The sequence below is a fragment of the Crocodylus porosus genome, unplaced genomic scaffold (assembly GCF_001723895.1).
Source record: "Crocodylus porosus isolate Cpor-Errol unplaced genomic scaffold, CroPor_comp1, whole genome shotgun sequence".
NCBI lineage: Eukaryota > Metazoa > Chordata > Crocodylia > Crocodylidae > Crocodylus > Crocodylus porosus.
In genome coordinates, this window is record NW_017728911.1 from 28,082,463 (window position 1) to 28,098,373 (window position 15,911).

The following is a 15,911-nucleotide window of genomic DNA, read 5'->3' on the forward strand; positions in this document are numbered from 1 at the left end:
GGGGGGTGGTGTATAGCATGTGGACAGACACAGAGGTAGGGACTGGATGTTGGGGGCTGGGGACAGTGCTGCCACCTCCCAGGAGCAGGGTGGGGGTGGGAAAGCTCACTGGGCTGGTGTGGCAGCAGCAGCTGCCATGTGCGAGCTTTTCCACCCCACAGAGGGGTGCTGCTGCCCCCGCTCCTAGGAGGCAGCAGTGCTCTATCCCCACCTGCTCGCACATACCCCTGGTTGACAACCCTGTATTAAAAGATCTCTCACTCCTGAGCTGGATTAATCTACATGGGCCAGAAAAGCTATGCTAAATAGTAGGTTTGTGAACTAGGAAGAGCCAGTGAAACGATGCTGACAAGCCTGTAGCCCACCATCCACAACATGAACAGTGGTAAGGGGGCAGAAGCCCACTTTCAAGGAAAGTGGGTTTTTCTCCTGCACTGCAAACCTAGAGATAGAAGTCGAGTGTTAACAGCTGGGCTTTCACTACATTTTTACACAGAACATCCCAATTTGATTTCCAGTGTCAAGTCAAGGCAACTTATAAGGACTCAGAAACAGCATAGGCTACAGCACTGGTCAGGCCCCTGCTTGTTTCTGATATTTTACTGCCTAAACAGCCAGACGACCCTAAGTTAGGGGCTGATACAGTGAAGACAGTGCTAAGGCAGCTGCACTTTGCACTGATGCAGCATGCCCCCAAGCTAAGCACTGTTCTCACTGGAAAGTAGAGAGGAGCTCCAGGCACAGGCAGCCTCTCCCCCACAAGAGCTCTGACCTGGTTGGTGTCTGGCTCGTTCTCAGCCTCCTCCGTGTTGTGCTCCTGCAGCGTGCTTTCCAGTGTGGATGTGCTAATGCGAAAGTCCCTGGAGGTGCTCAGCTTCATGTACTGCATCAGGTTCACCTAGAAGCCATAAGGAAGGGGGCACTGCAAAGTCAGTGATGCAGCCACACCTGTTCCTTTGTACTGCTTTGAAATGTCTGACCCTCCTGTAGCACTGGGGCCAGGGCCTTGCTCACCTCTCTCACCACGGAAGCATGGGACTGGTGCAAAGTCTGGGTACAGCATGACACTGCCACACACCACTTCCTTCATCAGTCTGCCCAGCATCCCCAGCCCCATTCTCCAACAGGCAAAGCCATCAACAGAACAAGGGTGTGGTATTGGGGATAGCAAGCCAAAGCCTTGCATTGCTGAATGCTGTGTGGCACCCTGGATGAGCTGCTTTTGAAGTCACCAGGGACAGCTGCAGCATGAACTCAACAAGGAAGTGCAAGATGGCCAAGCTTTAGGCAAGTCTGCCCTTCTCCGCCTGTGGCTGGAGTTTGGGAGAAGGTCCCCATCATGGTTTATTCTCTCCAGGGATGGCTGACTTAGGTTTTAAAATCAGTGTCACTATCCAGTAGCAAGTGGAGGGATAACAGTACTCACTGAGCATTAATGCTGCTGCCCCCTGCCCTCTGATCACAGCAGAGCTGATTGATTACCTTTGCCTTCTTGGAGAGATGGATAAGAAACTTCTCATACTGCTCGATGGCAAAGATGAGGTTTGGAATCGGCTTGCTTTCCCGAAGCACCTTGGCCTGCAGGGAGAAGTGGGAGGGCCTGGAAGTGAGCCTCACAGTAAGCATCGTACAGTATCAAACACCCAGGGCATCAATACCCCAGTGCACATGTTTGTAAAGTCCTCAAACTACCATCTGGGCTCCAAAGACCAGGGCAGAAGAGATTTTAAACTTCACTTAAGCATAAGGAATTGGAACTTGTAGCAAATACATTCCAAAGACCTTGGTTTTCCCTGCCCAGGGCACGCCCAGACTGTGGGCAGTGCTTCACCAGTGCCCTGCTGCCCAGCACTGGTTATAAGGTTTCTGGCCCAGAAGCCATTTGGGAGCTGCCTCTGCCTGCCCATGACCTGCTGGAGAGGCAGCTCTGGCAGCTGTGCCATGCTGGGAGCCCATGTACCACCCTCCTCTCAAACACACTCCCAAGCTTCTTGGTGCATTCCTGCCCAGGTTGGTTTGTCTGTGCCTCTGCTCCCTGGTCCTCAGCAAGGAAGCAGCATCCCACTCTAGGAGAATCTCCCTTTCCTGGCAACGCTTCTCCACATTCATGGTCAGCAAGGAAGGCTTCTGTCTTCTATCCTGCCTGCTTTTAGCCATCGCAGTATTTGCTCAGTTAATGTTATGTGGGAAGGTCTGATGCTGTGACGGCTGAGAGCACAAGTCACTAAGGGCCCTGTGGGGCCAGGACTTTTTAGCAGGTTTACACCAATGTAACTAACACTCCAGCTCCCTCCCACTTTCCCGCATGGTGGGTTTTAATTGAATCAAGTGTCCTACCCTTCTCAACTTACTAACAAATGTAAAAACACTTCAACAGCCTGAAGAGCCAGTTCTAGCATGCTAGCAGGTTTCTGTTCAGTATCAGCATCTCCAAGTGATCAAAGATCAGTTCAGTACCAAGAGGGAACCCACATTTGGTTGCTATTGGCTTCAGTCCTTGTGTTTATAGGATGCAGTAGGGTCACTTCTCTCCAGTGAGGAGGGCTGGAGACTTTACTTTTACTTCAGCGAAAGCTGAGGTCCCGATGCATTTACCCCCCATAAGGGAGCTGGACTTTAAGATGCCATCCATATCACAAGTTTTCAGAGACCAACACAAGGGCTGACCACGCTGCTGTTCCAACCACAGCCAAGGCAACCCTAACAGAGCATAATGCAGCCTCACCATGACTGTGGCAACTACAGCACTTTCATCCTCTCTCTTCTTCTTCTTCTTCTTCTCTTCTGCAAAGCTTAGGCTTTCGCTATGGATGTTCTGAAGGGAGAAATGCAAAGACCCAGCATCACAGGGCTGCCAAGAACAGATCATAGTCAACCGAGAGCAGAGGAGTCTTCCCTCTCTCCAGCTGACTGTCAGCTCCTTGAATGACAGATGGGCTTTGATTCAGGAATAAGAATCCTAGGATTGCCAAAGCCATAGGGTTGCAGAAAGCCACTTCCCTTTTAATTCTGATAGCTTCAGAAGCTTAGGCCATTAGCATCAAGTAAGCTTCCCACCCCTACAACTCTACCAGTACATCCTAAGCCTGATATACAGCCCTCCTACCTGTACGTAGGTAATGAAGGAGTAACACTGTGGAGTCAAATGGGAACCCGAGAGCTTCACCTGGACAGGAGCAGAGATGTCGAGGTTACTGCACGTACTGTGAGTACGCTCTTCCCCCAACAACCCCAAGAGGCTGACACTCACCAACTTCTCTAGCCTCCCTGGAATCGTGCCTGGGGCACTGCGGCAAACTTGAAGATACTGCAAAGAAGTCACAAGAGTGAGTCTCTCCCAGACACTCCCCCTCATCCTCCTCACCCTCTCATTCCAGGTGAGGGCAGTTTAAGCATTGGGAGGGGGAATGCTTAGTCCACTGAGCATTGGGAGGGGGAATTTAGGTGAAAGCAGCCTGAAGGGGCTCCCTAGCCAAAAGCAGCACAAGGCAGCAGGAAGGAGGCTTCCCTTCACCTCTGCCACTTCCACCACTGTCATCACCTAGCGACCTGAGAGCTGCTGGGCAGGCCAGCTACCAGAGAAGGGTGGAAACTCGCAGGTGGTGAGTGGATCATGCTGACAATCCCGGCCCTCAGAGGAGCCTCTGTCAGCTGCCAGGAGTCCTTGTGAACTTGTGGGGGACAAGGAAAGGGATTTACACGCCTCCCCCTCCCCCAGTCCAGAGCAGGAGCACTCACGTGTTTGATAAGGGAGGTGAGGATAGTGTAGGTCTTGTTGAGGTTTCTCAGCAGAGTGTCCACACAGCTCCCTGCAGGGAGGGCTGTCTGTACCAGCTCGTGATAAGCAGTCAGCAGTGTCCCCAGCTGCAGGATTATGGCCTTCTCCAGGGACTGGATCTGGTTTGATGCCTGAGAAGAGTCTTCTAAAGAGAGAAACTAACACCTAAGCACACACCAGCACTCCCACAGACAACAGAAAAACCAAATGGGTGCAAAGGTTGTTATAAACGGACTTAAGAGTCCCCTTCTCTGAACTAAAGTGCAATATGGCCTAGGTAGCAAGTGCACAGTAACTCTTCTGCCATCCCACAGTGCACATTCAGTCCCTCCCTCCTACCCTGCCCCCGATCAAGCAGTCAGCCCTCTCCTGAACACGCATGCAGCCTGGCATGACACTGACACCCAGTCCCTACCAATACCAAGGATGGTGAGATCCAAGCTCCCATCTTCATGAGATACAAGAAAAGCAAAGCCAGGTAAGTGTACATGTCCAGGTATGTGTGCGCATGCAGGCAGGTGTGGGGCAAGATGAATAATTTAAGGACTGTTTAAAAAGTATATTGCTATCCCTTCCAGTTCTGAACTGGGACAAGCACACACAAGGCACCTTTACTGCCAGCACAGAATACCAATGAGATGGTGGTTCAAAACTGTGAGGTGTTTCCTTGTGCTCTCTCCTTTCTTTCAGGGATCAAAGCAAAACAAAGGGCCAGTTTGTTACCGGAAGTCTCTGATCCCAAATGGTTAAGTTTCTTGATCAGCCAATCCACCTCTTCAAGGACCTTTTCTGCTTGAGCCAGGACCAGCAGCTAAGATGGAAAGAAAGCAAGAAGGGGACAAAGTGGGTTTCCTGGCACAGCTCAACTCACTCAGAGCTTTGTGCCAAACTCTGACACGCTCAGTTCCAACTCACGCAGGCAGTAGGGGCTGCTGTCTTGGAGTTCACAATGGCAAAATGGGACCGATCTTCCACTTCTATGTCCTGCAGGGAAAGAGCGAGACTCCAACGATCAGTACCAAAGAGTCAGGCACAGTGCTGCAGGGTTTGGGGCTTTTTCCTGACATGCTCCAATGACACCTCTGCAACACCAGAAGGCACTGGGGACTGTACCTGTGGGCTATACCTGATCTATATCCCCAAGGCGAGCGTGGATATCCTGGGCAAGCTCACGCAGAAGGCCAACAGGGCTCTTGTAGAGAACGTGAAGGTTGAAGAGCAAGGTCAGCAGGGCCTTACAGCAAGGGGCATCCTCTGTGTGGGAAGGGAGGAAGCTGTGGTCAGTGACTAGTCACAAATGCCGGCCATCCTGCGCATGTCCCTGTGCTATGTTTCCAGAAGAGGTGCAGCTTGGGCTGCATTAAACCTTATCAAAATGCCGCAGCTATGAAGGAGGAGCTTGAAAAGCAAGAAATCTGCAGACAGCATTCCACAGATAGCCTTAGATATGACCCAACATCTCTGCTAACCATCCCCCTTAGCTTACAGCAAGTCAGATGAGGATGTTCCAGGAGTGAAGTGTTCCAAAGAGGACACAATTCTCCCTCCCCCAGTCCAGCGTGTAAAGGGGCAATGAGATACCACTGTCCATTCTACTGCGACTAGGAGAGATGTGCTGTGCACTTTAAGGGGCTGCTTGCCATTATCATCAAGCAGTTAAATGACCATAAGCAGGGGCAGCGAGGCTGAGAATGACCACCTCTACAAAGTACCATGCAGTTCTGGGAAGCTAGGGATGGGGAGGAGGGAAACTCTGCAGTGACCCCACAAGTCCTACTCACCCAAGTGGCTTTCCTTGCAAATTTTGACGGTCCAGGAGAAAAACTGTACGAACTACACGAGGAGAAAAAGGTTCCACATGAAGCCAAAGTTGACACATATAACACATTGCATTAAATGGCAGAACTAAACTGAGTATCAGCCCAAGTGTGATGCTCTCAGCCCAGCAGCAGCTGGACCCTCCAGGAAACAGACACCTGCTAGCAGAAAGACACTCAAGTGTTGCATGTGGAGTTTTACTGGCAGATGCTGGGATCGAGACAGTTCATGACATATGATTATCTGTACTCCCTCTCAGCCGTGGCCCCTTATAATCTCCTCCATTTAATTTGAAGTAAATGAGATCTATTGGTTCCTGACAAACTTTCAGTGTATCCGTTGGCTAGGCAAAATTTTGGGCACCCCTATTCAAGCCCTTTAATGTTGCAAGTGTGTATGAGAGATGGCAGGCACTTCCCCCGTCTCTTCCCTCCCCACCACCCTTTTTTTTTTATGGAAAGTTGGGGTCAGACTAGTCATAATTTGACTTGGATCCATACTCATATGGAAATATAAGCACTGCTTTACTTAACCAACAGTTACTGTTCAGAAGAGCAGCTCGCAGGGATACAGCAGCTCACACGTGAGGTGTGAGGGAGGGTGCAGAAAGGGCAGAGCTGCAAATCACAACTGAGGCACTGGCAGGGCTGTAAAAGGAGGTCAGGATGGTCTCAGCGGGAGGATGGAGTAGGAGGGAGGGACTCTCTGTTAGGTGTCTGTACAGTGCTGGCACAATGGGGCAGTAGGTGCTACCGCAATACAAGTAATACAGAACAGTTAGCTAAGGTACTGAGAGAGCTTGTACAACACCTGCCTGGGCTATGCAGGGCACCAACCAGTGCTAACGATCCCCCACTTTTAGGTGGGGCTGAATGTGACTTTCCTGAAAGCATTTAATATAGCAGTCTGGAGACCTGCTACACAGACAATGCTTGCTCTGTTTGCCAGCACAGAAGGGATGAGCATTTCCAAACCATCTTGGAGTCAGGTGTCCAACTGAGCCGCTAACCTTCCCCCACCCACCCCACCCCACCCTACGCCAATGCCATAGCTACACACTCCCCATATCTGCTTTCACCTCTGCCGAGTACCTGTGAAGAAGAGGGGTCCAAGAGCTTGGACAAAGTGGAGAGAAGAGTCACAAGTGACAGGGCTTCCTTGGTGTTGAAGTCATCTTCCGCGCTGCCGAGTTGGTTCACTAGAGACCTCTTAGTGCAAGGAAGAGAGAAGAAGAAAAACCATAAGCATGCACAGTCAGGCAAAGGCCAAGGGACCAGGGCAGGCAGAAGCACCGGTAGCACCAACATTCACGCAGCAGAATTTATTAGCAAGGTCTTTCTAAAGATGCCACTTGCGAGTACTGGGTTCTACTACAAGCTTTTAAACAAGAGCCAGTCTGCACTATGGCAAGGTCCTTGCAGACCACTCACAGAAGCATGCACATTGCCTCAGGCCCTTATCTCTGCTCTCTAATGCACCACACTGATCTACCGGGGAAGGGATGCAGCAAGCTACAGAAGCACTCAGTGCAATGGAGCTCTGCAATAAGCCCACAGAAGCTTTCATAACTGGCAAGAAATTCTCCTGGAAGGCTAGTGAATCACTGAGCAAGCCAGTGGCAGAACATTCTCTTTATCTTGTTCAACAGCAGCAAACTGGCAGCTCAGGCAAAGCATCCAGAAGCTGCCACAAGTTAACCGGTGTTTGGGGACAACCTGAACACGCCATGCCACACAATGTTCCTGCTGCTTACCTGAAACTGTCGGATTTGGAAGGCAGCTTTCTCCGTGACATTGATTTCCACTTCTTCTCCCTCATCATTAGTAACATCTGGCAGAGACAGAACAAGAGGTGGCAACAAATCAAATGCCAAGGGAGAAACCTGGGGCACGCTGCAGCCACACACACAACCCCTTCCCAAAGCCACAATTATTCCTAAATATGGCACAAAGCAAAATGGGCTGGGGAGCTGCAGAGAACAGAAACAATGGCTAGGAGCAGGTTGTATCCAGAGACAAGTTATGTCAAACCTTCCAACCAGGCTCTGCCAATAGATTTATTTGCGTCTACAGAGCCCTCATATCTCTGGGAGTAGCCTCCGGCAAGCAATGTTGAGTGGAGCTCCAAGACAAGCGACCTGGGGCTGGTACTGAATTGGCATGGAACAAATCCCTCTCCTGAGAATACATAACCCATCAATGAGAACCCAACCACCCCATTTCATTACAGATATTACCTACCCAGGGCCCTTAAGAACTGGGGCATCTTAGGTCTGTAAAGCTGCTGCACTGAATTAAATATCTTCAGCAAACCCTCCAAGCATAGCAGCGAGATGTTCTTGCCCTTCTTCTTGCCAGACTCTTCAACCGCAGTTGGGATGGAGATGTATCGCCACAATAGGACCCTGTAAAAAGGGGCAGGGCATTAGTAATACTTGTCTTGGCATGGTTGGCAGCACTGCATTTGCCTAGGGAAGAGCCAATCACAGGCTCAAACTATCTTTTTGTGCCTCTCAAAAAGTGAAGGCAGAGGAAGGAGATTCATTGCAAAGAGAGAATTCATTTTGTGCAGGCTGCCTACCTACTGTTTTCTTTGTTTGACCAACCCGATTATTTCATTCTTCCTTCTCCCTGTGTGACAATATAAGTGATACCTACTAATCACAGTGTTACTGTATGGCCATCTGTTCTCTAGCACTGCGCACCTAAGGAATGAGACAGATTCAAGACCATGGCTTTAATCTCTAAAATACTGCCGGAAGTGAAAGACTTGCACTATTAAGAAGACTTGAAAGAAGGGCAACTAGAGTGGAATTATCTAAATTGCCTCCCAAAGACCTAAGAAAATCTAGCCTGGAGCCGTTCTTGAGTGACAGACCACAATCCAGAAGGAGGCTGGAAGTCAGAGTTATGAATGATTCTTTCATACCTCTATCTACACGAGTTGGCCTGTCATTCATTCGGGCGGAGCAGTTAGGTTGTCTGCAGCTCAGACTTCCCAGGAACTTAGAAGCAACTACCACTCAGCATTAATGGCTGGTCTCAAACACCCACAGATTCCATTTCTTTTTCAAAATTGGACATGAGCATTTATTAAAGTCCCAGTATTTGCAGGCTAGCAGTACAGTCTTGAGGCCACACAGGGACTCACTGAGTGATCTTGCAGAGGTTCTGGAACATCTTCTCAGGGTTCTGCCCATCGGGTCCATCTGTTTGCCCCGTCTCCTCCAGCTGTTGCACCTTCTGCAGCGCAACACTCACAGCATAACGCATGAACTCACTGCTGGAGCGCAGCACTGCCAGGCTCTCCTCATGGCTCTGGGCACTGTCCCTGAAAAGACACTTCATCATAGAATCATAGAAGTCGGGTCGGAAGGGACCTTGTAGATCTTCAAGTCCGACCCCCTGCCTGCGCAAGAGAAAAACTGGGCTCAAATGACTCCAGCCAGGTAGGTCAGTGTCTTTAATCAACAACTCTAGGCATAGGGTTAGGAATCTACCTTAATGATACATGGGGCTAGCTTGGAACACCAGAGATTTGCTTTGAGTCAAGTCATAAATAGGACCCTGGGTAAGATCCAACTATCTACAGAACTGTCTTGCTTCAGGCTGCCATATCATTTTGCTTCAGACAAAGAGCTTCCATTAACTAAATAAAATAAGTCTCTATCCTGACTGCAAAACAGGAGAAGAATCTTTGAGGAAGCAGATAGGCCAGTTCTTCATCTAGGTCACGGAATCAGTAGCTTAAGGTCAGCATTCTGCCAGCTTTTTCAACTACAGCAAAATTTGTAGTTGGGTACCAGGAGCCGGATCTGCTCAGCAGAAGCTCAGAACTAGACTAGCAAGGACTGCCTCATGTTTGGACTGATGGTCCAGGGTACTACTAGGGATAAGGAGTGATCTGAGCCTGGAAAAGCAGAGACTTCATGTCAGGAGTAAGAAGCTCTGGTGGAGCTGCAGGGGGTAAAGCAGATGGGTAAAGAGGGCAGTCACAGGGCTGGAAATGACCAGCTTACACAGCTCTGGTCAACACCCTGCTGGTCTCTCCAAACTGCTTGTGTTGCCTTAATATGCTCCTTGCATAGCAGTGAGACAGCCTAGCTCTGGTGCATGTAGTGTGGACTGCAGAGAAAGCTGGCAGCATATGAACCCCATGGAAGAGTTGGCAAGTTACCGCTACCCACCTGAACAAGGCTGTGAGCAGAGTGGATACAAAGCTCATGGACAGGAAGCTTCGTGGGGTTTTACTGAGCAAAGCAGACTTATTCTTCCCAGCTTTTTCCTTCAGGATCTCAAAGAGTTTGTTGTAACATTGAAACAGACCTAGAACCTCTTCAAACTTGTTCTTGCTGCAATAGAGAGTTATAAATAACTGATGACTGGGTAGGAAGGCTCTTTTTGTCAAGTTTCAGTCATCCATTCAGGAAAGAGGCTTTCTACACAGTCTATCCATGACAACTGATGTCTCCTTATCCTCCCCACAAACATCCTGGGTCCTCATCACACCAAGCTAGTTTGGCCACCTCCCTCATTTTATCATCACAACACTCAAAACCAAGATGTTCCCTAAGGTTAGAAGTCAACGAGCACCCGTGTACAGAGAGGGTAGGAGAAGGTTGCCTGGTGCTCCAGTGTTGCAAGAAAAAGACCAGAGCCACTGACTGAATGGTCTGTATCCCCTACCTGCTCTGAACAGCCAAAGAATTACTGTGAGCTAGAGTAGTGGGCACGTGGTGTTAAAGGGTAGGATTTGACACCTTACCTAAAGTTCCCTATGCTAAAGTTGTACTCAATCAGGACCTCACAGACTCCCATCACCAGTATTGCATAGATGTTGTTCTTCACGCCAACACCAGAGGACTGGGAAAAGTCCGCTGATTTATCCTAGGACACCACGGGAAGAAATTGTTAGACTCTTCCAAACCCCACAGGAATTCAGTCTTTCTGTGCCTGGCCCTGCTGGGAAGATCCCTGTTAGGAATTACCAGCTCAAAGTCCTCCAGTTCACTCTTGATCATCCGCCGTGTGATAGAGTCCAGAATCTCCTCAAGATTTTCCAGGAATCCTGCACTGTCCTCCTCCTCCTCCTCATCATCTTCCTCCACAGGTCCTGGACACATGTGCATGGTGCTCTTATACCAGGCTAGACAGTGCTGGATGCAGCTAAGCAGATGGGCCTGGGAGAGGCAGTCATAAGGGTTACTGCAATTCATTCTCCTAACAAGAGCTCAGACAGTATAGCTCCAGCTGTGGAGAGGCAATGGGCGTAAGAACAACAGTACCCACAGCAACAGGCTGACATCAGTGTTTCAAGGCCATGATACTGTTCTTCAGATGTCTATGACCTGAGTGAATTTGAGTCTCTCTCACACACAGTACAGGCTTCCCATAACCCCATGTCCAAGCTGTACAGTGCAGTATGTTCTTAAAATTCCAACACAAGCTAACCTCAGCCTGTACCTGCAGTGCTAATAATCCTGTATCATGCCATTCAGGTAGGTCCCATCGCTGTGACAACTAACTTTTCAACCCCTACCTGAATTACTATGGGAATACGCAGCACAGGCAGGACTTAAGGAGTGCCTCGCTAGTGCGAGGTTTCTGCACTTCCTAGTCAGACTCCTTCAACACTGAGTGTAAGCATCTTCCAAAACAGGTGGAGTTAAAGGCTGGTTCTGAATCTGTCCCCTTTGAAATTCTGTCAGTATTCACAGGCTCCAACCTGCCCTCAAGCTCGTAGGGAGTGACTGAAGAAGATGCAGGCTGAAGAAGTGAGATCAGAAGGGAAGAAATGGATGCATTCCTCACCATACACTTCCTTGCTGGCTGGTGCTGAGCTCTAAGGAAATGCTTAGTAGGGGATGCAGAACCATACTATATGTAGGAGCATCTTCCATTCAGCTTCCCACAAATCACTGCACAAATATTAAGGAATATTTAGATCCTGTAAGATCCTGCATCTTACCCCTATTTTATTAATGGGGAAACCAAGGGAGAAGAGAAGTCACTTGCCCCCCATCATGGCAGAAGAACTGGTTTTAATTCCCAGTCCTGGCCTCCTACTTTCCAGGAATGAGACTGATGAGAGAGCAGGGTTTACGTGAGTCACACAACCAAATCAAAAAGCTGAAGGAAGATGAGCATGAAAGAGTAGTATCTCAATCCATAACTTACCAGTGGTTCCTGCAGAAAGATTTGGTCTTCTTGAGCCACGATGCATCCCTCAAGTTTGAGTGGGGGCAGCAGGTCTGGCTGTGGCTCATAATAGCGCTTTATCTGTTATGAGGCAAAGAACAAAAGCAGACCAGCCACTTAGTGTCTTTGTTCCTCATCTGTAAAATGGAGCACAGGCATTCAGGCACATCACCTTAAACACTGGGAGGGACTTTGCAACTACGGTAAGAGGGACCATGAAACAGAGCCATTAGCAAGACCTGTGTATATGAGTCCCATTCTTGGCAGCTCATATATACCTAAACCAGGATGGGAGTCCAGTACCCAGAAAACATAAAGCAATTTAACTAACTGGCACTCACCATTCCTTTGGTTTCCTACATCCAGCAACACTAGCATTTTACCCCTTGAGAGCTGACAACCAGAGAGAGAGAGATTTACAATGCCATCCACCCTTGGGATCAGCAAATAAATAATTGCCCCAGTAATTCTGCACCTCTAAAGAAGTGCAAGTACAGTCAGTGATACTGAGACATGCAGCCCCCTGATTTGGCTGAGGAAAGAGGGAGGCACTTGGTCTTCTCCTCATATCCTGCTTGAGATTGTTGATGACAAATATCTACCAGAATTTACAGATTTGTTAGAATCAAACAGGGCCATGACATGACTACTTCCGTTGCACACACTACGGCACTTGGCCTTCCTCAGCGGCTCACTGGAGGGTGAGTTCAGCTGAGACGGCGGGGACTTTGCCTTGCTGTGGAGCCGAGTCCACAACGCCACGCGCTGCCTCGGGAAACACATCGGCTGCGCCTGGACCTGGACCAAGGAGCGCCGGGAGCTGGGAGTCTCCCTGCAACCAGCCCTGCACGCCAACCGCATCACCGTGATGCCCTGCACGAGGGCCTTCCTGGAGAGGTTCCTGAAGGACGCTGTCCGAAACAAGTATGCCGGTGACCTGAGGGCCAAATCTGACCAGGGCAAGGTCTTCGACGTCACCTCAAAGTGGGACACTAGCAACCACTTCATGCCCAGCAGGAGCTTCACGCACTTTGCAGACTGGCACTACCTTCACCGCGCCCGCCTCAACTGCCTGCCTCTGAATGGGGCTGTGTGCTTTGGCCACCGGGACAAGAGGTGCCGACGGTGTGGCTACGCGGCAGAGACCCGCCCCCACGTGCTGTGCAGCTGCAAGCCACATGCCAGAGCCTGGCAGCTCCACCAAAATGCTGTCCAGGACCGCCTGGTGAGGGCCATCCCGGCCACGGCAGGGGAGATCTCCGTGAACTGCACCATCCTGGGCTGCAAGAGTCAGATGCAACTTGACAGAGTCCTCACCAGCGAAGAGGCCAAGAAGGTTGAGATTGTGGACATCACCATCCCCTTCGAGAACCGGCACCAAGCCTTCACCAACGCCCAGGCTCACAAGCGGGAGAAGTACACCCCGCTGGCCGACACCCTGAGGGGCCGTGGTACGATGTGACGGTCGATGCACTCATCATGGGAACGCCTGGAGCCTGGGACCCCAGCAACAAGAGCGTCCTGCATGCCTGCCGCATCTCCCGCCACTACACCAAGCTGATGCACTGCCTCATAGTGTTCATCAGGCACATGGAGCACATCACGGGCCACTGCCAGTCCTCCAGCCCCACCAGACGAGCCACCACTGGACCAGACCCAGAGGGGACCGCCTGCACCAGATGGACCTTCACTTCGAGAGGTTTCTTCAACCACAAATGACCCCACTCCACCCGAAGAGGACCCCTGCAATGAGACTCTATATGGACAGAGACACTTCCTTCAAACCACTTCCTCTACCATTGCGGACCATTGTAATGGGTTTGTGTGTATCTATCTCCTTTCTCTCTCAGTGTTGCGAACCCCCTCCCTCCCCTTCCCCCTTCCCCAGGCTTAGCTGGCTAACTTTGTATCTCCTGTAACCTAGTTGGGTTCCCCTCCTCACCCCCATCCCTCTATTTTTAGTCCCTCGCTCGGGCGATCTGTACTTCCCTACCGGCTTTGTCATCTTTTTTTTTGGATTCCCAACCCTAAACATTTACTAACTAAAGTCTATCTGTACAGTTCATTAGGAGTGAGATACTGAGCCAAAAAACTGAAAACCTTTGCTGAAAATCAGGTGCTTAACAGGGAAGAGGTGAGCTTGGAGCACTGCCAACATCACTATGGAGATGGACAGATACCACACAAGGGAGACACTGGACAGAGTTGGGGCTTCATAACGAAGTCTATAGCACCTGGCGGCCACTGATTGCCCCCTAGTGCCTCACAGATGCACAGGCTCAATTCAGGTCCATTCTCAGCCTCTGGACTGACAGGGCTGGGTATGCTGGACACTGTCATCAGTGACCTTTTCAGAAGATTAAAGAGAATAAATGATGTCTCATCAGTTAGAAAGACGTGGTTATGACATGGTGCCATAAGCAATAGTCAGGGAATTAATTAATCCTCCTGGATCCTACAGGGACATGGACAGCAGTTATAATTATGTAAGTAGACATCTGTGGGAAAGAACTGCAGAGCAACCACTATACAGTGCTAAGGAACAGAATCAAGAAGCACGGAAGACATCTTCCTTGGGAAGCCTGCCTCAAAGAACCATGGAAAGGTAGGATTGGAAGAAGTCTTAAGAGCTCATACCTCTTCTCTGAAACGCATCAAGACACCTAGACCATCCCTGACAGATGTCTGCCTCCCTTGTTCTTAAAGGCCACAACGATGGGGAGGTCAGAGCAACCCTAAATAATCTGTTCCACAGATTTACTATCATTCTAGATTTTCTAATATCGAACCTAAATCTCACTTGCAAACTAAACTGGGCTCCCAATCTGCTACATGTGGCATCAGAATTTTTAGCTCCCAAATGTCCTCCTCTGCCAGCCTTCTGTTTCTCCCTAAATAGATTTACCTGAGACAACAGTGTTTCCATGATGGAGTTTCCCAGCTGTGAGTTTCTGCGGAGGACATCATAGAAACCCTGAAGGTTAAGGAAGAAAGGGACAAGTCAGCAGAGATCAAAAAGAGAAGGAAACAATCCATATATATAAATAGATGTGAGGCACAAAATAAAAAATGAACTTCATTTAATTGGTTTCCAGTTCCTCACAGTGTCTCGAAATTGTGCTGAGTGTCAAGTAACACATTTGATAAGGAGAGGACATAAAAAATTCCTGAGTGTTGGCCACACCTGGACTAGATCATTTTAGCTTCAGTGACATAATGCCCAGAATCCAACTCACAGATTTTAGTCTCTCCTAACCAGGAGTCAAGCATGCCACCCCATCAGTGTACCATGCTTCTCAGACAGAGTTAGACTATATGCCCTCCACAGCAAGTGGAGTACTGGCCAGTAGCTAGCCAAGTTTGCCCCAGCACATTCTTACTAACAAGGGTCACATCAAGCACAAGACAGAGATTTTCAAAAAATGAAAGGATTAAAGCAAATTAGAGCTCCAGAATGTGGGCAGCTATCCCAGAAAGGATCCAAGTCAAACCAGGAATCTCTTCCCGTGCCCACCCCACACCGAAAAGCTGCAGACAGTGATCACTGATAACATTCAGTCACTGTTGACCTGGCTGGATCAGACCAGGTACACAGCAGCAAGCTCTTCATTCTAGAGAATATTAAAAAGCCCACTTTACCTCATACAGCATGAGCCGGACATCAGCCTGCTGACTCAAGCATCGTTTCAGGCTGCCCAGGATTTCCAGGCAAAAGGCCTCATTAGCGGCAGAATTATAGCAGGCATGAATATCTGCCTGGACCTGAGAGAGAGAGAGAGAGAGAACTAGCAGTTACATTGCTTCATATCTTCCTAATGCAAGATATGGGCACTAAAAAGAATACAACTGCATCCTCTCAGGCAAGAAAACTCAAGCCAGGCATCTAGTACACAGCCTCATCCCAATCAGAGGGAACCACTGTAACAATCTGCAATGTGCGAGGTATTGGTTGCAGAAGGAATGCTCCACTTGAATGAAATGGTTCATAGGCCCTGGTGGCCCCAAATGTCACGTGAAATAAGCAGTTGAGGGGAGTATACACACAGTCCAGTATTTCCTTTTCTACTGGTTCCCAAAGATTTCCTTCAGCTGCTGACACTTGCTGAAGTTACTTCTGT

General features: G+C 49.4%; 1 protein-coding gene across 1 annotated transcript in view; it reads right to left on the reverse strand.

Moving 5' to 3' along the window:
• The window catches only part of FANCI (Fanconi anemia complementation group I), a 46,398-nt gene that overhangs the window by 1,619 nt on the left and 28,868 nt on the right, over positions 1-15,911 (reverse strand). Inside the window, exons 16-35 of the mRNA XM_019533179.1 lie at positions 15,433-15,555; positions 14,699-14,767; positions 11,773-11,874; positions 10,584-10,775; positions 10,361-10,482; positions 9,783-9,947; positions 8,747-8,926; positions 7,837-8,000; positions 7,350-7,426; positions 6,688-6,804; positions 5,560-5,611; positions 4,905-5,032; positions 4,694-4,762; positions 4,502-4,589; positions 3,739-3,923; positions 3,251-3,307; positions 3,107-3,166; positions 2,726-2,815; positions 1,483-1,578; positions 773-898 (exon numbers count right to left, since the gene is read on the reverse strand). Of these exons, the coding sequence (XP_019388724.1) occupies positions 773-898; positions 1,483-1,578; positions 2,726-2,815; positions 3,107-3,166; positions 3,251-3,307; positions 3,739-3,923; positions 4,502-4,589; positions 4,694-4,762; positions 4,905-5,032; positions 5,560-5,611; positions 6,688-6,804; positions 7,350-7,426; positions 7,837-8,000; positions 8,747-8,926; positions 9,783-9,947; positions 10,361-10,482; positions 10,584-10,775; positions 11,773-11,874; positions 14,699-14,767; positions 15,433-15,555 (2,262 nt within the window). The remainder of the gene's footprint in view (positions 1-772; positions 899-1,482; positions 1,579-2,725; positions 2,816-3,106; positions 3,167-3,250; positions 3,308-3,738; positions 3,924-4,501; positions 4,590-4,693; positions 4,763-4,904; positions 5,033-5,559; positions 5,612-6,687; positions 6,805-7,349; positions 7,427-7,836; positions 8,001-8,746; positions 8,927-9,782; positions 9,948-10,360; positions 10,483-10,583; positions 10,776-11,772; positions 11,875-14,698; positions 14,768-15,432; positions 15,556-15,911) is intronic.